Raw genomic sequence first — 27,669 nt, forward strand, 5'->3', positions numbered from 1 at the left:
ACGGAGAGTCAAGTGGCAGCGGTGGAACAGTAAGATTACATGTTATACACCCTGCTCCATTCTCCTTTTCCATGAACTTCATTAGTGTCACAAGTAGGTTTACATTAACACTGCAATGAAGTTACTGTGAAAATCCCCTAGTTGCCACACTCTGGCGTCTGTTCGGGTACACTGAGGTAGAATTTAGCATGGCCGATCCACCTAACCAGCACATCTTTCAGACTGTGGAAGGAAACAGGAGCACCTGGAGGAAGCCCACGCAGACATGGGGAGAACGTGCAAACTCCACACAGACAGTGACCCAAGCCGGGAGTCGAACCTGGTCTCTGGCGCTGTGAGGCAGCAGTGCTAACCACTGTGCCGCCCTGTTTGGCTTACTCGGTAGATTTCTTGTGCTTCATTAACGGATTATGTACTGCTGCTCCAAAAATGCTAGTTCAGAGAAAACGTTTGTGAATCAATTAGACCGTTTCACCAAAAAGCTACTGTTTTTCTAACATCTTTAGTGTCACGATTTCCAGAGCGTTCAAGTGCATTAGATCTGTATTAAATTCCAAGTGAGATTTTGGTCCCAGCTCCTTAAAACCCGTTCCAAGTTTGGAGAACTTTTCCAAAATGCGTTTTTTAAATTCCCCTTGTGCTCATAGAACTTACCCAATCAAGAGCTTGAGTATGCTGCGGGCTGCTTCTTTGTGCTGACTGGTGCAGAGTCCATTCCAGTCAGCAGACCTGTAGGCCAACACCCCTGCTGTCAGTTTGAACTTAACTCTTCCCCTGGAATTCTCCCCACATTAACTGAAGTTGCTGTGAAGTAAGATAACTCTCTACCACCAATTACCTTCTGAATCTACCTCACCATTTGCTGAATTTGATTTTGTTTTATGCAGCCTGTTGACTTGAGTTTCGTATCAGTGGAGTGGCAATAAAACAACTCTCCTTCTTTGTCTTCGGGTGAGCGAGGACCTTTGACCCAGAAGCAATACAGTGAGGGAAATTTGGTAATTACTTTCAAGTGTCTGTGGAATCTGTAATTGGTCTGGAGAATGAGTTTACATCAATTGTAAAGGCTTCAGTGGTAATTTTCTTGAATAAGAAGAAATGATGGTCCATGCGATCTGGCGATCCTTAAGTTTGGAAGAATGGCAACAGGAACAAAAGCCATGTGGCCAGATAAAGGTGCGCTGCAAAGAAAAACGAGCAGCAGCAGAGGGGAGAACAGAGGGGGCACATTTACAAGGAGCTATGTGTGTGTAATACAGTTAAATAGGACAGAAAGCCGATGACAGGATCAGTGCAGGGATTGTGAATTGTACAATGCTGCTTCAAGTTTTTGTCAGAGCTGACAAGACCATTTAACAGGGTTTATGAAAGCAGTTGGATAAAGGAGTCTCTTGGGCATCGGTGCCATCATGAACCTAACTAAGGAGGTTCAGCAGTTTGTCATTGGTGTGATGACCATCTGCCAGGGTCTTAGATGGAATATGGCTAGTCAGTGAAAGTGACTGGAGGACTGAGTGGGAAAATGAAAGATCCTACATATCAGAGCTGTGTTAGAGAACTTTGGAACTGTGTGTGGTGCCACATGTCTGTCGGGATCGATGCTTGTGGTTGTGTAAGAGTATGTTGTATTGACTATGTCAAGTCTCTCTCGCTATCCGAATATCATTTGCCTGTTACCTCATATTCACATTGGTTCCGATTTGCGTTAAAGTCGAAGTCACAATAAATGAAATCCTGTTGGTCATTTTGTCATTTGGGGGTAGTGTGGTAAATTCGGTTATTTTGGCTGACGGTTCCCTCCGCGAACAGCTGCCCCTCACTCACTAAGTACTGGAAATGAAATGGTGGAGAAATGGGTTTCGGCAGGCCTACAATTCTGGGCAGCACGGTGGCAGAGTGGTTAGCACTGCTGCTTCACAGTGCCAGGGATTCGGTTTCGATTCCCATCTTGTCCGTGCGGAGACTGCACATTCTCCCCGTGTCTGCGTGGGTTTCCTCCGGGTGCTCCGGTTTCCTCCCACATTCTGAAAGACGTGTTGGTTAGGGCGCATTGACCCGAACAGGCGCCGGACTGTGGCGACTAGGGGGAATTTCACAGTAACTTCATTGCAGTGTTAATGTAAGCCTTACTTGTGACTAAAAAATAAACTTTTAATTTTTGGATCGCGGGCTAGCAGACAAAATGTTCCTTATTTCAGTTGAAACATTTTCCCTTTCTGCATTAACTTGCCGTGCGGTAATAATTGATGATTATGCCAGACGGTCGATGAGTGCATGGAATGAAATGTGTTTGCATTTGATATAACCTGGAAGGTCCAAGAATTCAGCTCCTCAGCCACGATTGACAAAGCATAATCCATTGAGGGAGGCCAGTTTGAATGCTTTCCGAGATGGTGGTGTTAAATTGTGAAAATTAGATTGGGGCTGAGGGTTTGTGATGAACCCACAGCTCTTCATGGTGACACAGGCAGCATGTTACACCGCACGCTGTTTTCAATCGGAGCTAGTATTATCTGCGCTCTTCATGGGTCCCTTAGTGATGCGTTAGCCAGAGTGGCCAGTCCTACTTAAAAAATGGCTCATTTGGAGAGCTGGTGCAGACACGATGGGCTGAATGGCCTCTTCCGATGCTGTGATTCCATTGGATGTGTGCGCGTGCATCTGGGATCACGTTTCCAATCCTTTTGTGTTCATGTGACGCCTGAAAAAGCATGGGTGCTACACCAGCTAATTTATGGTTAGGCAGCCGTCCGTGTTTGCGAGGCCTTGTCGGCAATGATTGGTGTTGCAAAATTGTTGTGATTGGAATGGAACCGAGAACAAAACTCAAGGTTGTGTTTGGGAAGAAATCTTGTGATGATGATGTTGAATAATTCGACACATCAAGGAATGATCTGTACTGCTATATACAGCTTGTGTACCTCAAATCGAATAGATAAGATCTTTGTTGTGCCTTTTGAGTATATTTATGCTTAGCTGCATACTTCCAGAAACTGAAAAGGCCTTGTCTGTCTTTGGAAAGAGCAGTTCATGCAATTGGAAATGGTTGGGCTCATGTCCAGTGCATCTGGCATGTCTGGAGCTGCGAACTCACTTGACTCCTGGCACCTTGGCAATATTTGCCTCAACAGCTGCTCATGAGCCCCTGACTTCATCCGTCCAATACCTTGAAATGTTAACTGACACTAGGAGGTTCCGAATGCTGGAGTTAAAAATAACCATTTTGTGTTGTATGCTGAGCTGCATACAATTTTGAAACTGCTCTTCCCAGTAATTACCGTGGAACCCTTTGTACGTTCGATACCGTTTTTATTTTAAAGTTCAGCTTTCTTCAGCCAGTGTTAAGCTTTTGTGTGTCGGCTGCAACACCGCGGCGTCAACAGCAAACACGTTGCTGAGTTTTTTAAAAAATGGGTTAAAGGGAACAAGTAGGAAGGTGGATTTGAAACCAGGGAGAGATCACCCATGATCTGATTGAATGGCGGAACAGACTCGAGGGGCTGAATGGCAGAACAGGCTGGAAGGACTGAATTTGCCTGCTTCTGCTCCTAATCCAACACCCGCTTCTGCTCCTAATCCAACACCCGCTTCTGCTCCTAATCCAACACCCATTGCAGCATTTATTTTTTTTAAACATGGAACCACATGTACCACCTGGGAAGACGAATCTTATAGTATGGGCAATGTGACTGATTTCTGATTTTTCACAGAAGAACGGAGGGTGTAATTTAAGCTGCAAAGTAATGGTAAGAATCCCAGTTGTAAGTTTTTTTTTAAAAAAGCAAAAATTTGGCTTATTCAGTTGGTGCAAACCAGCCACATTTACGTGTGGATTTATGTGAGTACATTTACTAATAGCTTAAACTGCCCTTTAAGCTCTGGTCAAGGTGCTGATTGATTCTGTTGTGTAGTCTACAAATAACTGCCGGTGTTCCTAGATCCTAACTTTGTGCAACAGCTGATGCTGAGTTACTTGGAATTTCATGGAATAAAATGTAACGAATCAGGGCATTCGATCTAACTAGCTTGGGTTGCTGTTTATACTCAGTCTCCACCCATTCCATCCGCCCCATCTTAGCCTTTCAAGCCTACCTTTCTGTTCACATTTCCCTCCTTACTCGTCAAGTTTTCTTTTGAAAGCATCCTAAGTTATTTAGGCTGTAAAGTGCCCAATCGGAAGATGAGGAGCTGTTCCTCCAGTTTGTGTTGGGTTTCACTGGAACATTGCAACAGGCCGAGGACGGACATCTGGGCAAGATGGTGATTCGACACAGTAAGCGGCAGGAAGGTTGGGGCCATACTCGTGGACTAAATAAAGGTGTTCCACAAAGCTTTTATCTCTACTACTGCACACTTATTTTTTATTGCCGAGAATCTGCTAAGCACATTTTCTATGGTATATATGCATACCTTCCAGTATTGGCACGTCCAGAACATGGCCCACATCAGGAATCCCAAAGTGCTTTACGGTCAATAAAGTATTTTTTGAAGTGTAATCGCTATTGTAGGAAAAACGGGAACCAGCCTGGGAAAATAAATTTGATTTTGAAATAAGGATTGATAGTTAGGATTGATGGTAAGTTGCTTGTTTCTGCCTTTCTTGTGGTAGTGTTTACATGGTAAAATCTGACTCTCTACGCCGCTTGTACAATGTACAGCTAATGTTTGAATTATTTCCCACTGATTTCAGCTCTGCGATAGACTACACACAACATGGTCAAGTTCTCAGTTCCAGCTTTTTGCTAGCTGGATGTCTGAACCCACCAACGCCTCTACTTTCTCAGAAGACACGTTTTTTGGTGTCCAGATCACCAACAACCTATCCTGGCCTCCCCCCATGCCGACACTATAGTTAAGAAAGCCCCACCAATGCCTCTACTTTCTCAGAAGACTAAGGAAATTTGGCACGTCCACTACGACTCTCTCAAACTTTTACAGATGCACCATAGAAAGCATTCTTACTGGTTGTATCACAGCTTGGTATGGCTCCTGCTCTGCCCAAGATCACAAGAAAATACAAAGGGTCGTGAATGTAGCCCAATCCATCACGCAAACCGGCCTCCCATCCATTGACTCTGTCTACACTTCCCACTGCCTCAGCAAAGCAGCCAGCATAATTAAGGACCCCATGTACCCCGGACATTCTCTCTCCCACCTTCTTCCTTCAGGAAAAAGATACAAAAGTCTGAGGTCACGTACCAATTGACTCAAGAACAGCTTTTTCCCTTCTGCTGTCAGACTTTTGAATGGACCTACCTCGCATTAAGTTGATCTTTCTCTACACTCTAGCTATGACTGTAACACTACATTCTGCACTCTCTCACTTGCTTCTCTATGAATGGTATGCTTTGTCTGTATAGCGCGCAACAAACAATACTTTTCACTGTATACTAATACATGTGACAATAATAAATCAAATCAAATCAAAACTTGATTCTGCAAACCATTGAGACCACAAGCTACTGGAAAATTCATGTAGGAACCCTCAACACTTCTCGTGAATCTTCAGCACATTCGTGAATCTTGCTGGCGGTCATTGAGCACAATGTTGCATTAACCATGTAACTTAACCACTGTTACTAGCCCACTGCCAAATAAATACTAGACATTCAAGAGTTAGCCAACCATGCCCAGGCCACTTGGGGAGGTGGTGGTATTGTCGCTAGACCAGCAACCCAGAGGCCCAGGGTAGTGGGTTTTGAATCCCCCCACAGCAGATGGTGAAATTTGAATTTGATAAAAATCTGGAATTATGCGTCTAATGATGGCCATGAAATCATTGCCGATTGTCATAAATAAAAAACCCATCTGGTTCACTAATGTCCTTCAGGGAAGGAAATCTGCCGTCCTTACTCAGTCTGGCCTACATGTGACTTCAGACCCAAGCAATGTGGTTGACAATTAAATGCCCTCAGGGTTGGGTAATAAATGCTGGCCCAGCCAGTGACGCCCACATCCCATGAATAAATAAGAAACAAAAAAAGGCATGCACCAGTATATATTTACCCCTATTCTAACAACACCAAAGGCGCCATTGACAGAAAAGGAAAGAACCCAGTCTTTTCCAGGATACATGATCTGTATGTGCCTTCATAGGAGGCAAATGAGGATTCAAGAACAAAGAAAATTACAGCTCAGAACAGGCCCTTCGGCCCTCCAATCCTGCACCGACCATGCTGCCTGACTGAACTAAAACCTCCTACCCTTCAAGGGTCCGTATCCCTCTATTCCCATCCTATTCATATATTTGTCCAGCTGCCCCTTAAAATTCACTATCGTATCTGCTTCCACTACCTCCGCCGGCAGCGAGTTCCAGGCACCCCCCCACTTACTGTGTAAAAACATCTGCCTCGTACATCTCCTTTAAACCTTGCCCCTCACACCTTAAACCTGTGCCCCCTAATAATTGACTCTTCCACCCTGGGAAAAAGCGTCTGACTATCTATTCTGTCCATGCCCCTCATAATCTTGTAGACTTCTATCAGGTCACCCCTCAATCTCTGTCGTTCCAGTGAAAACAAACCAAGTTTCTCCAACCTCTTCTCATAACTAATGCCCTCGATACCAGGCAACATCCTGGTAAATCTTTTCTGCACCTTCTCCAAAGCCTCCACATCCTTCTGGTAGTGTGGCGAACAGAATTGAACACTATATTCCAAGTGCGGCCTAACTAAGGTTCGATAAAGCTGCAACATGACTTGCCAATTTTTAAACTCAATGCCCCAGCCGATGAAGGCAAGCATGTTCTTTGTTCTTTGAATACAAATGATAATATGCATTAAAATAAGGTCTCCTTTGTTCCATCATTGTCGCCGGGACATGAATACCATCAAACGGAAAAAAATGGACAACCCTGATGTTCACAGGGTACCAGGTGACAAATGCCTCTGCTCTCATATATCATACAACCTTGTCAGAATGGAAGACAATATCATGAAATCAGGCGATCATCACATTGGATCAAAGTTCAGGATTAACGATGAACTGCAGGACAATATAACCATTCATGGAGCTTGAAAAGGCCAAAGACAAAACAGGGTCATTGAGCAACATCCAGGATCCGTCCTGAGTTTCATCAAAGCCTTTGCACCTCCGCCATGTCCCGAAGCCCCAGCAAAGGAAAGCCGAGGTCCTGACATGTCCGGCCGCCTCCAGTCCTTCTTGACGAACCGAGGACAAGACAACACAAGACTAGTGGTTGGACTGACCCCAGGCCTCGAAGGCTGGATACGACGTGCTCCATCGAACTCCAAACACCCAGTCTCCAAATTGAGATTGTGAAACTATGGCAGCCAGTTCTCAAATTCGGCTGGGAATTCATCCCCCATTCCCCTAGGCCGACCCTATGCACAGACATCTTTCTCCGGCCCCCATCTCCCTGAATCAACCAGGATGTTCGACACGCCATGCAACAGGATTTCCGAGGATTAAAGGCGAGCTCCCACTGAGGAAACTGTCCTCTGGACCGACAGGATTCTCTTCTCTGCTTCATCCATTCTCTCATCAGTGTGAGCACCAATAATCTGTGCCGGCGAGCTGGGACCGTCATCCACAACTGCACTCACAATGGCAATCATAATCCCGATGCCAATGACACCCCGGATGTGTAGGCCTGCTCACCAGCGAAACCGCCACTGCAAACTCGGCCCACCCAGGCCATCTCCCACCACAAAGAACAATACAGCACAGGAACAGGCCCTTCGGCCCTCCAAGCCTGCGCCGCTCATGTGCCCACTAGACCATTCGTTTGTATCCCTCTATTCCCAGTCTGTTCATGTGGCTATCTAGATAAGTCTTAAACGATCCCAGCGTGTCCACCTCAATCACCTTGCTTGGCAGTGCATTCCAGGCCCCCACCACCCTCTGTGTAAAATACGTCCCCCTGACATCTATGTTAAACCTTGCCCCCTTCACCTTGAACCCGTGACCCCTTGTGTTCGTCACCTCCGACCTGGGAAAAAGCTTCCCACTGTTCACTCTATCTATGCCCTTCAGAATTTTATACACCTCTATTAGGTCGCCCCTCATCCTCCGTCTTTCCAGGGAGAATAACCTCAGTTTACCTAATCTCTCCTCATAGCTAAGACCCTCCATACCAGGCAACATCCTGGTAAACCTTCTCTGTACTCTCTCCAAAGCCTCCACGTCCTTCTGGTAGTGTGGCGATCAGAACTGGACGCAGTATTCCAAATGTGGCCTAACCATCGTTCTATACAGCTGCAACATCATATGCCAACTTCTTTATTCTATGCCCCGTCCAATAAAGGCAAGCATGCCATATGCCTTCCTCACCACCCTCTCCACCTGTGCTGCCACCTTTAAGGATCTGTGGACTTGTACACCCTCTGTGTGTCTATACTCCTGATGGTTCTGCCATTTATTGTATAGCTCCCCCTTACATTAGATCTACCGAAATGCATCACTTTGCATTTATCTGGATTAAATTCCATCTGCCATTTCTCCACCCAATGTTCCAGCCTATCTATATCCTGCTGTATTCTCTGACAATGACACCTCCACAAACGAGAATTTTCTTGGCTTAACTCAGTTCCCCATCACCAAACTTCAGCCAGAATCTTCCGGGAACGTAGCACAGACTATACACATCAGGGTCAAATAGTTATACATGTTGCATCAGGATAGAAAAAAGGATTAAAAGATGAGTAGCGCTAGAGTTCGTGGAAATGCAACTGTTCTCACGCTAACATCATTTTGTTTTGATTAAGTTTCAGAGGCTGTGTTTGATTATCCCAAAGGTTAGGATTTTGGAGGTTTATAGATTTGTGCCCAGTTATATGTGTATTTTGGCACATTGGTATTGTATTCCATTGCTGGATCTCAAATGTTATTTTATGTTGTGAATTCTTATCTCATTTTCCTCGTCCCTTGTGGACTTGTCTGAGTTTGTGTTTTGGTTTATTGGGCAATTGTACATCTGGGTTTTTGTTCAGATTTAAAGCTGTTAAGTCCTGTCTTTGCTGTCCCTTTCACCTGTTATGCTTCCAGGCAAAGTATCAGGGAAGAGCACAAACCTGCTTCTTCACCATATCATGTAAATTAGTACTTGTGGATATTAATGTCCAAGCCATTATCTTCTGTACGGTTTATGTTAATGTCAGCTGTAGTATTTGCAGCAGTGGTTTTTTTTGTTGTTGTTTATTTTCCCCACTTATTTAGGTTGAATTACAGACGTGGTTTTGATGTCACCTTTGTTAATGAAAAGCACAATATCTAATTCGCGTTAAACCCCAACGCGACTCAGAAGGCGGTGAGACCTCCTTGAAGCAAGCAGCCCCTTTACATCTTAGTTTCAAACCAAGCTGTGAAAGGGCACAGTGAGTGTGTTTGAATTTGTCAGCTGGGAGTAGACCTTTGCACGTCCACGTGGAGGTGTCTCATCAACCTCCGAAATAGACTGCGAAACAAGGCGATGCAAAAGCAACATGCTACTGACAGAGTGTGTGTGTGTGTGTGTGTGTGTGACCTTCATGTTCAGTGTACGTTTGGCAACTGTAAGATCCAAAGTCTGTTGCTAATCTGGAAAATGTATTTTGCGCAAAATTTAGCAATTATTTTGCAAGGCCGGGCTCCTGTTGCGATTCCCCGGAGTGAGGCTAGATGTCACTATTTCTACTGATGCACGCCCCATTGGAAGTGTGGTACAGCATTACCAGCTCTTTAATATAATGGTGCAGTTTAAATTTCACTATTCTGTAATACAATTATTAGGTTGGTTCACATTTCAGGTTCCCCTTTGCCATATTTTGCATCATATTTTTCCATTCTAAATTTCCCTAATCGCACTGAACCTGCTGTGTAAAGAAACTCCAGAAACACATTTCTGCTTCCCATATTGCTCCATCCTTCTGAATTGTAGAACAACAATAAGTCTTGTATGCGGGAGCACCTTTTAATGTTGATAGCAAAACTGGAATCAATAGGTATCGGGGAGGGCAAACTGTCCGCTGGTTAGAGTCATACCTGTACATAGGAAGATTGTGTGAGATTGTCATCTCGGCTCCAGGACATCTCTGCAGGAGTCCCTCAGGGTTAGTGTCCTCGGCCCAACATTCTTCAGCTGCTTCAAGGACCTTCCTTCCATCATAAGGTCAGAAGTGGGGATGTTCGCCGATGATTGCACAATGTTCAGCACCAATCGCAACTCCTCAGATACTGAAGCAGTCCATATTCAAATGCAACGAGATCTGGACAATATCCAGGCTCGGGCTGACAAGTGGCAAGTAACATTCACGCCACACAAATGCCAGGCAATGACCATCACCAATAAGAGACACTCTATCCATCACCCCTTGACATTCAATGGTGTAACCATCACTGAATCCCCCACTGCCAACATCCTTGGGGTTACCATTGACCAGAAACTCAACTGGACTCACCACATAAACACAGTGGCTACAAGAGCAGGTCACAGGCTAGGAATACTGCGGCGAGTAACTCACCGCCTGACTCCCCAAAGCCCTATCTACCATTTACAAGTCAGGAGTGTGATGGAATGCTCCCCACTTGCCTGGATGGGTGCAGCTCCAACAACACTCAAGAAGCTTGACACCATCCAGGACAAAGCAGCCCGCTTAATTGGCACCACATCTACAAACATTCAATCCCTCCACCACCGACGCTCTGTAGCAGCAGTGTGAACTATCTACAAGATGCATTGCAACAAGTCACCAAAAATCCTTAGACAGTACCTTCCAAACCCACGACCATCTAGAAGGACAAGGGCAGCAGACATATGGAAACACTTGGAGTTCCCCTCCAAGCCTCTCATCATCCTGACTTGGAAATATATGGATCAAACTCCTGGAATTCCCTCCCTAACAGCATTGTGGGTCAACCCACAGCACGTGGACTGCAACGGTTCAAGAAGGCAGCTCACCACCACCTTCTCCAGGGCAACTAGGGATGGGCAATAAATGCTGGCCAGCCAGCGACGCCCATGTCCCACGAATGAATAAAATAAAATGGCCCGGTGCACTTTGCAGCAATTTACTTTGACAAAGTGGAGAATGTTAACCAAGGAAGGTTCAGTGGCCTCATCCAGCAGGTGGATCCTTATGTGTGATAAGCTCATGCCTGTTACTTCCAATGCAGGCCTCACACAAGCTTCATGCTACCTGTTAATGATAGTGGCTTTCAGCCCAGTGCTGAATGCACTGTTGAGTGGCTGCACATTTCAGTGGAAGGCCCAATTTAGCCGAGGTTAGCCTCACTTAGTTAGCACAAAGCCATCCATTGAGGCCATGGCCACAGGCAGGGCAAAAACAGTGACGGTGCTAAATAACAGGACAAACTTTCAAACAGACTCAGTACTAGCCAGTGGAAACTACTCAACGGCTAACCAGAAACCAGTTGCTGATCTCTTTTTTAGTACCTTCTCAAGGGCAACTAGGGATGGGCAATAAACACTGGCCAGCCAGCGATGCCCATGTCCCACGAATGAATACAAAAAGAAGGAATGTTGATGGTGGGGGATAGGATCCTTCCTGCTGCTGAAGGTGAGCTGGAGGTTTGAGAAATATCATCGCTGGAACACACTGATTTCACAATCTGTTTATTCTCCATGGCACAGAAACATAGAAGCAGGAGTAGGCCATTCGGCCCTTCGAGTCTGCTCCACCATTCATTATGAGCAGGGAGCATGTCCCAGGAGTAAAGGTCTATCCAAGATGGCATCTGGCGCAGGCTGCACCTTAACTCTGCACTCACGGTGCAAACGCCATTTCAGGGGAATGGCACCAGTGCTGTAAAAACATGTAGTACTGTAATAAGTCCACGGAGGCGAAAGTCCCGTCACCAAAGTTCCTTTATTTACAAGATCCCACCATACCGTACAGGGTGCTCACAGTGTGCTATCTGCATCAGGAGTGCAGCGGGACTGACACTCCTGCTTAAATGTTCCTAAAGTGTCTGACTCCACTATCACTGCAGGCAGTCCATTCCACACCCCAACCACTCTCTGCGTAAAGAACCTACCTCTGATATCCTTCCTACATCTCCCACCACGAACCCTATAGTTATGCCCCCTTGTAATAGCTCCATCCACCCGAGGAAATAGTCTTTGAACGTTCACTCTATCTATCCCCTTCATCATTTTATAAACCTCTATTAAGTCTCCCCTCAGTCTCCTCCGCTCCAGAGAGAACAGCCCTAGCTCCCTCAACCTTTCCTCATAAGACCCACCCTACCCTACAGGACACTAACCCTGAGGGACCCCTGCAGAGATGTCCTGGAGTTGAGATGACAATCTCACACAATCTTCCTATGTACCAGGTATGACTCTAACCAGTGGACAGTTTACCCTCCCCGATACCTATTGATTCCAGTTTTGCTACCAACATCCCGGGATTGGGCCGTCAATTAGCTCAGCAATCAGGGAGTTCGTACTCCAGCAGGTCAACCGCAATTGCCCGATTGAAGTCATCACAACTACACAATTGAGCTAAGAGCGGCGGCCAAACACTGGGGGGTTTTAAAGAGAGTCTTAAAGGATGAGAAGGAAGAGGAGAAGATGAGGGGTTTAGGGAGGGAATCCCACGGTCTAAGCCCAAGATGTTTAAAGGCATTTCAGCCAATGGTGGCACAGGATGTCAGAGCTGTCAGAGAAAGACTGAATCCTTGCCGGATCAAGGATAGTGAGTGTATTTATGCAGCAGCTGTTGCGATGTCCAGACTTCCCAAACCACTCTAAGACTGATTCCTTTTTTAAAAAGTCTCTGTTTCATCTCTATTGCTTTCCCCTTCAACTTGGTCACCAATCCCAACTTTGATTTGATTTATTATTGTCACATGTATTAGCATACAGTGAAAAGTATTGTTTCTTGCGCGCTACACAGACAAAGCATATCGTTCATAGAGAAGGAAACGAGAGAGTGCAGAATGTAGTGTTACAATCATAGCTAGGATGTAGAGGAAGATCAACTTAATGCAAGGTAGGTCCATTCAAAAGTCTGACGGCAGCAGGGAAGAAGCTGTTCTTGAGTCGGTTGGTACATGACCTCAGACTTTTGTATCTTTTTCCCGACGGAAGAAGGTGGGAGAGAGAATGTCCGGGGTGCGTGGGGTCCTTAATTATGCTGGCTGCTTTTCCGAGGCAGCGGGAAGTATAGACAGAGTCAATGGATGGGAGGCTGGTTTGCGTGATAGATTGGGCTACATTCACGACCTTTTGTAGTTCCTTGCGGTCTTGGGCAGAGCAGGAGCCATACCAAGCTGTGATCCAACCAGAAAGAATGCTTTGTATGGTACATCTGTAAAAGTTGGTGAGACGGTTTTATAATCCAAGAAATTCTTTTGAAGTATGGTCACTGATGTAGGTGGATACGATAGTGACTTTTAAGGGGCGTCTTGACAAATACATGAATGAGATGGGAATAGAGGGATATGGTCCCTGGAAGGTAGGGGGTTTTAGTTCAGTCGAACAGCATGGCTGGTGCAGGCTTGGAGGGCCGAAGGGCCTGTTGCGGTGCTGTAATTTTCTTTGTTCTTTGATCTTTGTAATTTTGGAAAGGTAGCAGCCAAATTGTACACAGCAGGTCCCACAGATGGCAAAGAAATAACTTATCAGACGATCTGTTTTCGGTCTTGGTTGATGGATCAATGTTGGCCATAGCAACAGGAGAAAGTCCCATGCTTTATTTGAATGGTGCCACATGATTGTTTTATATCCACCTATAAGGACCAGGCAGGGCAGCAGTTTAATGTCTAACCTGATAAAACAGTACTTCAAACAGTCCAGCATCCCCTACACCAGCTCGCATTGGAGCCAGGAAGGGAAGTAGAAAGGGTCGAGAGCTTCATGTTTTTAGGTGTCCAGATCACCAACAACCTGTCCTGGTCCCCCCCATGCCGACACTATAGTTAAGAAAGCCCACCAACACCTCTACTTTCTCAGAAGACTAAGGAAATTTGGCATGTCAACTTTTACAGATGCACCATAGAAAGCATTCTTTCTGGTTGTATCACAGCTTGGTATGGCTCCTGCTCTGCCCAAGACCGCAAGGAACTACAAAAGGTCGTGAATGTAGCCCAATCCATCACGCAAACCAGCCTCCCGTCCATTGACTCTGTCTACATTTCCCGCTGCCTCGGAAAAGCAGCCAGCATAATTAAGGACCCCACGCACCCCGGACATTCTCTTCCATCTTCTTCCGTCGGGGAAAAAGATACAAAAGTCTGAGGTCACGTACCAACTGACTCAAGAACAGCTTCTTCCCTGCTGCTGTCAGACTTTTGAATGGACCTACCTTGCATTAAGTCGATCTTTCTCTACACCCTAGCTATGACTGTAACACTACATTCTGCACTCTCTCGTTTCCTTCTCTGTGAACGGTATGCTTTGTCTGTGTAGCGCGCAAGAAACAATACTTTTCACTTTATGCTAATACATGTGACAACAATAAATCAAATCAAAGTTGGGATTGGTGACCAAGTTAAAGGGGAAAGCAATAGAGATGAAATAGAGACTTTTAAAACAAGGAATCAGTCTTCGAGTGGTTTGAACTCCTTGCACAAGCTGGAGGTGGGGATAGAAGGAGCAATAAGGAAGTATTAGTCATGTAGAAAAGAAACCAAAGGTTATCTTTACATTCTAGGATGATTGTGGAATAGAACAAGTTGTATTAGCAGGAGGACAGCAAGTTCAGATTAGCACATTTAACACCAGTTAATGTTTACATTGTGGTTGCTAATATTAGACACGTTTCATCATTTTTATTGTTCTAAGGCACATTGCCGTGTGATGACATGTCCTCAGTGTGACCTCTCAACTAAATACCTTTAACCCAGTGATCATTTAATTTGATAAATAAAGATTCCGTCAGGCCAAGATTATCTCAGTACTGTGGAGCAATGCCAGGATAGAGTCATAGAGGTTTACAGCATGGAAACAGACCCTTCGGCCCAACTTGTACATGCCGCCCCTTTTTTTTAAAACCCCTAAGCTAATCCCAATTGCCCGCATTTGGCCCATATCCCTCTATATCCCTCTATACCCATGTAACTATCTAAATGCTTTTTAAAAAACAACATTGTACCCGCCTCTACTACTACCTCTGGCAGCTTGTTCCAGACACTCCCCACCCTGTGTGTGAAAAAATTGCCCCTCTGGACACTTTTGTATCTCTCCCCTCTCACCTTAAACCGATGCCCTCTAGTTTTAGACTCCCCTACTTTTGGGAAAAGATATTGACTAGCTAGCTGATCTGAGCCCCTCATTATTTTATAGACCTCTATAAGATCACCCCTCAGCCTCCTACGCTCCAGAGGAAATAGTCCCAGTCTATCCAGCCTCTCCTTATAACTCAAACCATCAAGTCCCGGTAGCATCCTAGTAAATATTTTCTGCACTCTTTCTAGTTTAATAATATCCTTTCTATAATAGGGTGACCAGAACTGCACTCAGTATTCCAAGTGTGGCCTTACCAATGTCTTGTACGACTTCAACAAGACGTCCCAACTCCTGTATTCAATGTTCTGACCGATGAAACCAAGCATGCCGAATGCCTTCTTCACCACTCTGTCCACCTGTGACTCCACTTTCGAGGAGCTATGAACATGTACCCATGGATCTCTTTGTTCTGTAACTCTCCCCAACGCCCTACCGTTAACTGAGTAAGTCCTGCCCTGGTTCAATCTACCAAAATGCATCACCTCGCATTTGTCCAAATTAAACTCCATCTGCCATTCGTCAGCCCACTGGCCCAATTGATCAAGATTCCGTTGCAATCGAAGATAACTTTCTTCACTGTCCACTATGCCACCATTTGGATAGACCTTTCCAGATGTTGCATTAGAAATTCTTAAAGGATTTGAGCAACCTTTGAAGTAAGCATTGGACTTAATTTTGCCCAGTTTTCTGTCATCCATAATCATGGTTGTAGTGGACAGAGGCTGAAGACTCGGGAGATTGCTGTTATCAGCAGCTATGACTGCCACCTTGCTTGGAAGCACCTCATTTAACAACTGTTAATAAATGTGTGGAGTGACTCTCATCATCTCCACAGCCTCAGGCACGAGGGCAGACAACATGCCATTATTGTTGATGTTTTGTTCACGTTGTTTAGGGTGGCACGGTAGCACAGTGGTTAGCACTGCTGCCTCACAGCAGAAGGGACCCGGGTTCGATTCCCGGCTTGGGTCACTGTCTGTGTGGAGTTTGCACGTTCTCCCCGTGTCTGCGTGGGTTTCCTCCGGGTGCTCCGGTTCCCTCCCACAGTCTGAAAGACCTGCCGGTTAGATGCATTGACCATGCTAAATTCGCCCTCAGTGTACCCGAACAGGCACCGGAGTGTGGCGACTGGGGATTTTCACAGTAACTTCATCGCAGTGTGAATGTAAGCCTACTTGTGACGAATAAATAAACTTTAACTTTTACATTGGTTCTTGTCTGTCGCTGGCTTAGCCAGAATTTATTGCCCATCCCTAATTGCCTTTGGGAAGGTGGTGGCGGTGGGCCACCTTTTTGAACCGCTGCAGGCCATGCATTGGTGCACCCGCAATGCTGTTAGGAAGGGAGTTTCAGGATTTTGACCCAGTGACAATGAACGAACAGTGATGCCAGTTCCAAGTCATCTTGGTGACTTGGAGGCAAACTTGCAAGTGGAGTTGTTCCCATGTGCCTGCTGCCCTTTTACTTCTAGGGGGAAGGTGGCTGAGTTTTGCTTGGTGCTATGGGGGGAGTTTTGGTGAGTTGCTACAATGCACCTCTTGTCTGTCATTGTTTAGGTCGGGCCAGTTTTGCGTTGTAAGGCGTAAACCCACCGAAGGTTTAATTGAAAATCACCCAAATTCTCCCTCCATTTGAGAATCTTCCAGCTGACAGGGAGAAAGTAGTTTCCATTTGCTATCAGTTCTTCATTTCTGTAAAAGTGAGGAGAATTTGATTTATTATTGTCACATGTATTAGTATACAGTGAAAAGTATTGTTTCTTGCGCGCTACACAAGACAAAGCATACTGTTCATAAAGAAGGAAAGAGAGTGCAGGATGTAGTGTTACAGTCATAGCTAGGGTGTAGAGAAAGATCAACTTGGTGCGAGGTAGGTCCATTCAAAAATCTGATGGCAGCAGGGAAGAAGCTGTTCTTGAGTCGGTCGGTACGTGACCTCAGACTTTTGTATCTTTTTCTCGACGGAAGAAGGTGGAAGAGAGAATTTCCGGGGTGCGTGGGGTCCTTAATTATGCTGGCTGCTTTTCCGAGGCAGCGGGAAGTGTAGACAGTCAAGTGTAGACGGGAGGCTGGGAGAAAGATCAACTTCATGAATTAAAGTATTATTGGAGAGTCTAAAAGAGTTAGAGTGAAGTTTTAGAAGCGTAGAACGAGAGTAAAAGATAGAATTAGAAGGTATGCTGGGCACGGCTTGCAAGAAGTCACTTCACTCCGGCGCCATCTTGGATGAAGGCACATTCATTTTTTTAAAAAAGATGCACAAGAATGCTCAGTGCTGTTCTTTGTGCTTACTACATTGCATCAGCTTACCACGTTGGACAGGTATTAATCACTCCATTCTCATGTAGTTCAGCAGTGTTACCTCGGGCTAGGCCGAGCTTTAAATAATTCACTCAACATTTCTGCCAGGAAATAAGTGCTGGACTGCCCTCCAGGTGTAGTATTCTTTGCTAAATAGTACACCATCAAAAAATGCAATGACTCCCCAACCAGCACACTACCAAGGAGCAGGTGCGTCTCGGAACATTTGTACAATTCCATTTCAATTGTTTTTAATTTATCGCGGGGGGGAGAGGGGGAGCATTCTTGGACAGGTGGTAAAACAGTAAAATTTAGCGAGAGTCTCCCCTGTGATCCTATTGTAATTCTCCCGTGCTTAATGCAAATTAGAAACTTGTGTATATAGCTGTACTAATTGTTAACCGTGTCTCTTTCTGCCCCTCCGCAGTTTAGAGCTGCTGTATCTAGGTGGGAATGGAATCATCTCGATCCCTCCGGAACTCGCTAACCTGCCGTACCTCAGCTATCTGGGACTATGTGACAATCGAATCCAGGGTCTCCCACCACAGCTTGCACAGTAAGTTACCAGAGGCCCCATTTAAAAAATACAAACATTGCTGCTTTAGCTGGGCAGGATGCGTGTAGTTTGTGTGTTTCATGTGTGTTCTGCCTGAAGTCAGGTCCGTGGCTCATTCTCTGCTGGTGCTTCATTTGTGAGCCATGTACATGGCAGTTTTTGTCAGTGGTGGTTTACCATTGCATTGGGGCATTGGGACGAGTTCGGGGAGGGAGATGGGTCCTGTACAAACTGGATGGGTTACGCCTGGGCAGGACTAGGACTGATGTCCTGGGGGAGGAGGGTTACTTGCCAGAGTGGTTGGGGAGGGTTTGAACTAATATGGCAGAGGCATGGGAACCTACGTAAGGATTCGGAGCAACAGGAATCAAGAAGCAGAGAAAAAGGCAGCAAGGAGAATAAGAAAAGCGATAGGCCGAGAAATCAAGGACCAGAATCAGATAAGGACAGAGTTTAAAAATAGGAACAGGACAAGGAACGTTAAAAGGACCAGCTTTTTAAGATTTTGTACCCGAACGCTCGAAGCATTCAAAATAAATTGGGTGAATTAGTTGTGCAGATGGATGTAAAGGGATACGATATAGTTGGGATTACGGAGACGTGGCTCCAATATGACCAAAGATGGGGGCTAAACATTGAGGGGTATTCATTGTGGGGGTAGGGCCTGGGTGGGATTGTGGTCGGTGCAGACTCGATGGGCCGAATGGCCTCCTTCTGCACTGTAGGGTTTCTATGATTTCTATGATATTTCAGTGTTTAAGAAGGTCAGACAGAAAGGACAAGGTGGTGGAGTTGCATTGTTGGTTCAAGAAGATATTGATATGATATTGAGGAAAGATATTAGCACAGACAATATGGAATCTGTATGGATCGAGTTAAACACCAAGGGACAAAAAACATTCATGGAGTTGGTTTAAAAACCACCAAACTGTAGTGGTAATGTTGGGAAAAGTATTAGACAGGAAATCAGAGGTGCATGTGTTAAAGGAACATCTGTGATTATGGATGACTTTAATCTGCATTTAGGTTGGGGGAGTCAAATTAGTCACAGTGCAATAGAGGAGGAATTTCTGGAGTGCGGGATGGTTTTCTGGAGCAATGTGTTGAGGAACCAACAAGGGAACAGGCCACATTGGACTGGGTATTGTGCAATGAGAAAGGATTAGTTGGCACCCTAGTTGTGAAAGAATCCTTGGGGATTTATATATATATAATATATATATATTACAAACAACAAGGATCCCAGCACAGATCCCTGCGGAACAGCACTGATCACAGATCTCCAGTCAGAAAAATACCTTTCCACCGCTACTCTGTCTTCTATGACCAAGCCAGTTCTGTATCCATCTTACCAGCTCAGAGTAGATCCTATGTGACTTCACCTTCTGTATCAGCTTGTCATGAGGAACCTTGTCATAGGTCTTGCTAAAGTCCATGTCAACAACATCCATTTTCCTGCCTTCAATCATCTTTGTTACTTCCTCAAAAAATGCAATCAAATTTGTGAGATACGACCTTTCCCGCACAAAGCCATGCTGCATATCACTAATGAGTTCATGTTTTTTCAAATGTAAATAAATCCTGTCCCTAAGAATCTTCTCCAATAATTTCCCTACCACTGACATGAGGCTCACTGGCCTGTAATTTTCCGAATTAACCCCTATTACCCTTCTTAGGAACAGCATTGGCTATTCTCCAGTCCCCTAGGACCTCTCCTGTGACTAAAGAGGATATTTATTTCGACTTTCAGAAGGTCTCAAATAGCAGATTACTAAAGTTAAAGCGCATGGACCTGTGGATAGTGCCTTGAGATGGATAGATAGACAAACAGGAAGCAAAGAGTTGGAATAAATGAGTCTTTTTCCAATTGGCAGGCAGTGACTGTTGGGGTACCGCAGGGATCTGTGCGAGGACCCCAACTGTTCACATTATTATATTAATGATTTGGAAGAGGGAACTGAATGCATTATTTCCAAATTTGCAGATGATATAAAGTTGGGTGGGAGGGTGAGCTGTGATGAGGATGCAGAGGTGCTTCAGTGTGATTTGGACAGGCTGAGTGTGTGGATATCAGCATGGCAGATGCAGTATAATGTGGATAAATCTGAGGTTATCCATTTCGGTAGCAAAAATAAGAAGGCAGATTATTATTTGTATGGGTGTAAATTGAGAGAGGTGGATACGCAGTGAGACCTTGATGCCTTCATGCATCAGTCGCTGAAAGTAAGCGCGCGGGTACAGCAGGCAGTAAAGAAGGCAAATGGTATGTTGGCCTTCATAGCGAGAGGATTTGAGTACAGGGATAGAGATGTTTTACTGCAATTGTATTGGACATTGGTGAGGCTACACTTGAAGTTTTAAATGCAGTTTTGATGTCCTTATCTGAGGAAGGATGTCCTTGCTAGAGAGGGAGTGCAGCAAAGGTTTACCAAACTGATTCCTGGGATGACGGGTCTGTCATTTGATGAGAGACTAAATTGGTTAGGATTATATTCATTGGAGTTTAGAAGAGTGAGGGGGGGATCTTGTAGAAGGTTATAAAATTCTAACAGGGTTGGACAGGCTAGATTCAGAAAGAATGTTCCCAATGGTGGGGGAGTCCAGAACGAGGGGGTCATAGTTTGAGGATCAGGGATAACCTTTTAGGACTGAGGTGAGGAGAAATTTCTTCACCCAGAAAGTGGTGAATGCGTGGCATTCACTACCACAGAAAGTAGTTGTGTGATTTCAGGAAGGAATTAGATGTAGCTCTTGGGGCTAAAATGATCAAGGAATATGAGAGGGGAGTGGGGGGAGGAGGAGACAGGATCAGGGTATTGAATTTGATGATCAGCCATGATAATGAATGGCGGAGCGGGCTTGTTGTAGGTAAAATAATACCTCTGAGACTAGTCGTGAGTCAAAGCACAGTGGTTTATTTTCACAATTGTGGAAGAAGTCCGATCCCTAACATGGTCTCAGACTTCTTACTGAATACAGGTCAAGAGCAATATTTATACATATATTTTCGCCCCTGGTCACGTCCGCATCTTCCCACGATTATTGCTGCCTCAACGATTCCATCCTTCGCGTAGTCCATGTAACCGTGGCCATCTCAAGGCTGTCTGTCTGTCGCCTCTATGTGGACTCCTGTGGGTTATTTAGATTGTAAGTTTGCACAAACAAGTTAACTGACGTGCAGGGGCCTATATAACACTTCATATTGGTGAGGATGAATAGTATATAATGAATATATACGAATCTATTAGTATATGATCACAGAAGATATACAAGTAAGTTCCACCATGTTAAACAAAGGTACATAATATAACATAAAATGGAGTCTAGCCGATTCTGCTTAGCTTATACTAGCTGGGAAAATCATACCGCAGCAAGGACAGCTGTTTCTCTTATCTGGTTTGGATGCACGAAAACAAGTTCCACAGACATGAACACACCGAGCTCTAATGAAAACATGAGCTCTACACTGCTTCTCACACAATCTCTAAGTATCACAGAGTTCACTCTAAGTCTTACAGAGTTCATTGACCCATTCCCGTCTTCACTCCCCCCTGTTGGTCGAGCCAGGTCCAAACATGGCCCCATGACCAATTCAGAACCACATGTTATCGGCGAATGGGCCTAGCTCCTTTGTCAAGAGGTCTGCCCCATCTGCCTGTTCGCTTGCACCCGGCATAATCCGCGCTGTTACTGTTTTGCAACAGGCGTTCAATAATGCCATACAAACACAGCACGTAATTACAATTACAATTAATACAATCAACCCATGCATCAGGTCTGCACCCCACGACCCAAACCATTGCTCCAGCCAGCCCGGAGGGTTATAATTGTGATATTGGTTTCCCTCATCCTGTATTGTTTTCGCCACGTGTTTAATATGATCTGCTAAGCGAGTTATATTCTCCGAAGCATCGGGAATATACGTACAGCATTCGGAGCCAACTATGGCACATGTTCCTCCTTGGGAGGCTAGCACATAATCGAGTGCCAATCGGTTCTGGAACGCCACAGTCCAATAGCTATGACCGCTGCTGATATTTCAGAGACGGCCGTGCTCACCTCCTCGAACCCATCCTTCGTCTCATTTGCAATTCTCTCTAGGGTCGAGGCCTTCCGTATAAGTTCTTGTGCTGCCTTTGCCGTCCCATAAAGTGGGTAGGCTATCATGAAGAACCGTTCTGTCTCACTAATGGCTCGCTTTTTAGACCTAAGCAGGTGTATCTCGGGGTGGTCCCGTAAGTCAGCGTAATGGTGAATATAGGGCACCACATATGCCAAATAACACGATCCTGCCCAATTCCAGGGAAGCCACGGATAGGCATTGTTTCCACAGACAAAATAGGTACCATTATATGCAGTCATCGCGCTTACATAAGCGGCGGAGAGGCTAACCGGGACGGTGGCGTGGGGCACTGGATTGTGACCTGTACCATGGCCCAAGCGTCATTAGTGACGTTAATCTGCTGTATACAGTAGCTACGGCCAACAGGTATGGTTCCATTTCTTCTCAGGCAGATAGATCCCCTTTGTTGATTTTTCACAATGAAGTAGGGTGGGGAATCTGATCTGTTGTAGCTGGGTTGGTAATGTTTCTTAAAGGTTGATAAAGTGCACCACCCTCCACCCCTAAGCCCTAAAACAACATCACTGTTGCTGATATTAAACGTACCCTTCATGGTGGTACCCGATGGGGTTTTAAATGTCAGTTTCCTTGTCCCTTCCTGGGTTCCATTCTGATTTAAAATCCATTCTATCATTTCCGGAGCTGATAAAGGGATAGGGAATAAAGGAATTCCTCCCTTTCCTCCATGCGTGGGAATGTGTGAACAGACCCAGCACTTGCTCAGATTCGATTGTGATGCATACAGATAAGACATATACACAAAGGTGTTCATACAATAGACAGAGTCATCATTACAGAGATGATCACTGTGCTTTACCCCTAAATCCTCATAATTCCATCAATACTTTCCCACTATGGCTAACAGGGCCAGGGTCGTGAGAAGCAGCATGAAAAGCATCTTATCACTTATTAATAACCCGCGCGACCATTATACAATGGTCCAAAGGCTATACCAACCGTGCGCAACTTCCCGTGAACCCGTTCAGCTTGCTTGGAGGTCAGTCGTTGTCTGTACACACCTGCAATGGGTTTATATCACATATTTTTCCAAGTAGTTCCAGCATATTTTTTCAACTGAGTTTAATGTTTCCATATACCTTTCCCTCTTATGTCTATACAGGCACAGGTGTCTCCACTAATTATAGCTTCATACGGTCCATTCCATTTTGGTGCAAACCCTGGTTTGTCAGGTAGTGTTTTCACTCGGACGTCCCGCTGTTGGGACGTCAGGGAGCATTTCAAGCTCTCTCCGCGTCTCTTATTTCCTGATTGTCTTTTACCAATCACTTTTAGTTGGGTGCTTAGTTCCAAAACATATCTCCCGATTTTATCTTTTAGTGGACCTACATCGGTCCCACCTGTCATGATGCTTTCGGGTAATTGACTTCACCCGTCCTGTCATTAGTTCATAAGGGGTTAATCCGGTTGTCCGGTTTGTGGTCGCCCTTAATCTCATTAGTATGGTGGGCAATACCTTTGTCCACATTTTTCCCGATGTCTGTATGGCTTTAGCCAGTGCATTATACATTTAATTACATGTCCCCCTTCCATAGAAAGCTTAGTGTGAATCAGATAACACTTTGCACTGGCTGCAGCTGGACATCCATTCATTTGTATATAATCCTATCAAAAGACATCGCTTTCCCCATTAAAATCACATGCCATACAGCTCTGAGTTTTATATGATGTATCCTTACATTATATCTAATTTGATCATTTGGTTGCGCGTAAGCATTATAGTACTTCACAAAGTACCACTAAAACACCAACATTTAGCTTGGAATAAATAGCCTTTTCTCCTACAGAATTATGTTTTTATCAATACACAATATATATTATAAAACTGGTTAAGGCTTTTCAGGATTTGATTTTATTCTCGGGTCTATATGGCAGTGCTTATACTGTATAATAATAGAGTGGCAGTTGTATTATGCCACTTTACATGTCATAACTGTGATATCCAAACCCTTTTAATTTAAGCCGTTTCTATTTTTAAACTGAGTTCCAGATCAAAACCTCCGCACTCTAGGAAAATAACAGGCGCCAAATCAAAATCAAAGTAGGTACAATACATATTACAATAACAATAGTTAATTGATTAGAAACGCTTTGGTTTGATTCTTAACTGGCTAGGCTTTAAGCTTTGCAGTGTTTTTATATTTAGACAACCTTGAACAATAGATGGCACATGAAATTCCAACGGCAGTACATAATTTTAACCAGTTACAGAATACTAAACTATCAGACGTTCGAAATCACTTTATTCTGTGGACCTTAATACTGCATTCTAACTGGGCAATTTGCATTGGTGTTGGTCTCCAGAAGTAGTACTGTAGTCAGGTTTTCCTTTGGATGGGCTAATCAGAACTATCATCAATGTTAGACGATGTAATTTGTTGCATGTTAACGAAACAGCATAATACAAGCCTTGAATTTCCAAATTCCTAGAACTAGTAAAAGGACTGATGGCAACATAAGTTCCAACAATTCATGACGTTACAAAGTTTAGTAATGTTTGGCAACAAATACAGATTAAAAATACTTAATGACAACATCCTTATCTGCATTGACAACTGAGGTTTTAACTGATTAATCTCCTGCTGGAACTTGGAGTCATCAGAACTACGATTCATTTCACTAATCTGATATACTTTAAACTGACTCATAGACAGTGTATTCACCTCATTCTTTTGATCCTGCTTTTCTACTTCTCCACAAAATTACTTATTTTCTTCTCTCAACTAACTCTTTTATAATTTCAACTTCAAGACAAAGGAAAGAGCACATGGTCCTTCCAAGGTTTAACTCCTTTCTTAACATTAAAGCAAACAACAACAAAACATCCACTTTGTTAAATGTGGACACACATGGAAGCTTCCAATATTCATTCAATCTTAACATCTTAAACTGGGATGAAAGTAAAACATTTAAAGAGAATACAGAACGTTGATTAACAGTCGATTTTATTCTTCTGTCTTCCAAACTGTAATTAAACTCAAAACAGAAGTAAATTCAAGAAATCTTATCACTTTAATCTCTAACAGTTTGTAACGAACAAGTTGAAATTATAAAAGAGTTAGTTGAGAGAAGAAAATAAGTAATTTATTAAACTCGCACACAGAGAAGCAATTCACTTTGATCTGCTATATCCTGTTCCACCACATGAAGCTCTCGATCACACAATTACATCCTCTCTCTCTCTCTCTCTCTCTGTGCCATACACAGCCTGCTTGTTTTCTTTTAACCCTTTACTCCCCTCTTTGGTCTATCACGCTTCAAACTAACCAATTTAACCTGATTTGAGTCCCTTCTGTCTTTGCAGCGGCCCTGGCGCTGGTGTCTGTTATATTCATCGGGGCAATGACGGCTACCTTAGATTTCTGGTGATTATCTACACTGGGTCAATTCCACCAATCCTCCTCCTGTTCATCCATATCGGTATTTTGGAACAACATTGGCAAGCCAGATGCCTCCGGTTTTTTATCTTTCCTTTGTTCGGCTTGCCGTACTAATCCTTTTTTTCTCGGTCTCGTCTTTCCTTTGCAGTCTCTCTTGTTCTACTCTATCTCTCTTATCCTTCTCATACTTCTCACATTCCCACTTCAACCTTACCCAAGTCTTAGGGTTTCCCTCATTATCACATACATTGATCCCTCTTCTGCGTGCATTCTTCCCCCTCTTAACTGTTTTGTTGTGGTAATTCTGCTCCAATAAGTGGGAGCATTCCCTCTGAATCTCTGTTTTAAAGTGGGTGAAGGGTTTATAATTTGCTTTTGGCTGCGCATCTGTTCCCCTTCGGGTTACTGGCGCTACGTTGTGTTCTAGCGCTTCCCACTCCTCTGGAGGAGTGGTTGGTCCCTGTTGTGTGGACTCATTAGGAGGTAGAGGAACAGTCTCCCCTCTCCATTGCTTGTCTTCTAACACGTGGTTTTGTTTCTCCAGTTCCCTTACTCTGGATTCTAACTCTTCAATTTTTTCTTTATCTTGCTCAATTAGTCCAGCTAACTGATGTATTAACAATACTCCTATCTTCTTTGTCTTGTTTCTTTTCAGTAGGCAGGGGTCTTCTGTCCGTTAATTCCTTTTACATAGATCATTTTATTCGCTATGGGTAAGGGTAGGTCAGTGATAGATATGGAGGCTCCCCAACTAGTGCAGACATGTAGATTCTACCCTCCTTCTTACCCTAACTCGCGGGGGCCCCTTATTGCCCCTCTGCATGGCCCCCCTTATTGCAAAACTGGCAGGTAGGGGCCTTCCTTTGACCTCCCTTTGGAGCCCCACAGTCTCTGGGAAAGTGACCCAGTTTCCCACAATTATAGCGTGCACCCTTTGGTTTAGCTCCTCCACTGTTTGCAGTAACATTTTCCTGGTTTATTCATGGGTATGGTTTCTCATCTGGTCCGCCTCTAATTCCAGATGCCCATTCTGCTAATTCATCAGAGCTCTGGGTATTGAGACCTCCCATTTTAAGGATTTTTTGGTGAGCTGGCGACAGCCCGTCTTTAAATGCTTGTAAAAAAGGCTCTATCTGTTCGGGCAGTTTCAGGCATCCCTGAACATTCTTGGTATACTCTAAAGAGTCGCTCCCCAAATTAGTTTGTTGTTTAATATGGGTAATTCTGGACCAATTGGTTGGCGCGTTACCCGCTCCGTCACTCAGTCTCCACTTATCCTGTGGGCAAGCAGCCCGTACCAACTGGTGTATATCCTGCAAACGTAAATGGAGTCTTCCCAGGGATGCCAAAACTTGTTGTCTTTCTCCTGGGGTGAAGGGTTTGTATCGGGCAGTTGGACTCTGTCATGTCCCGACCCGAGTTATGGGAGCGAGATCATGGACCTCTTCCTCATCGGGGTCTCCCACTGGTGCCGTGGGTTGTATGGCCGGCTCATAGGGAGGCAAGGATCCCCAGCCGGGGTCCTCTAAACATTGATTTCTCTTTTCTAATTCTCTTTTCGCTTTGTCATCAGCCCATTTCTTACGCAAGAATGAGAGCTGTTCAACTATTCCGGCCAATTGGTGAACTAAGAGAACTCCAATTTTCTTAGTTCTGTCTTCCTTTTCCTTTTTCAACCATTTTTGTTGTTGGTCGAGTGGGTGGTGTAAATCCCACCCCCCTTTGTTCATCTGTTTAATGAGTTTGTCCCTCTTAGTCATATATCTGTTTATCAGGGACCCCGGGGGCCCCCACTGTCCTTGTCCCACCATAACACCGATAAATTTATACTCACCACCTGGAGTCTTCTATTCTCCTTTCCTGCTCTCCCCCTCCTAGGTTGCTGTTGTCCGAGATCGGTGATACCTGTCAGAGGTGATCAGATCCCCCCGTACCATCACTTGTACAATATTTTTATTAAGCCGGCTTTTACATGAAGGCTTTTCCGTCAACTCACTCACGTCTGAACACCACACCTCAGGCAACCTTTTTCCAGACTCTACACCCATTTCAATTTCCTGACCATCGCGTGGGGGATTTCCCCTCTTAACAGCCGGTCTAAGGCT

General features: G+C 44.6%; 1 protein-coding gene across 1 annotated transcript in view; it reads left to right on the forward strand.

Moving 5' to 3' along the window:
- Nucleotides 1–27,669, forward strand: part of lrrc58b (leucine rich repeat containing 58b) — a 63,497-nt gene that overhangs the window by 26,941 nt on the left and 8,887 nt on the right. The window contains exon 2 of the mRNA XM_078232975.1: nucleotides 17,915–18,043. Coding sequence (XP_078089101.1) covers nucleotides 17,915–18,043 — 129 coding nt within the window. The remainder of the gene's footprint in view (nucleotides 1–17,914; nucleotides 18,044–27,669) is intronic.

Source organism: Mustelus asterias, chromosome 17, assembly GCF_964213995.1.
Source record: "Mustelus asterias chromosome 17, sMusAst1.hap1.1, whole genome shotgun sequence".
Classification (NCBI taxonomy): domain Eukaryota; kingdom Metazoa; phylum Chordata; class Chondrichthyes; order Carcharhiniformes; family Triakidae; genus Mustelus; species Mustelus asterias.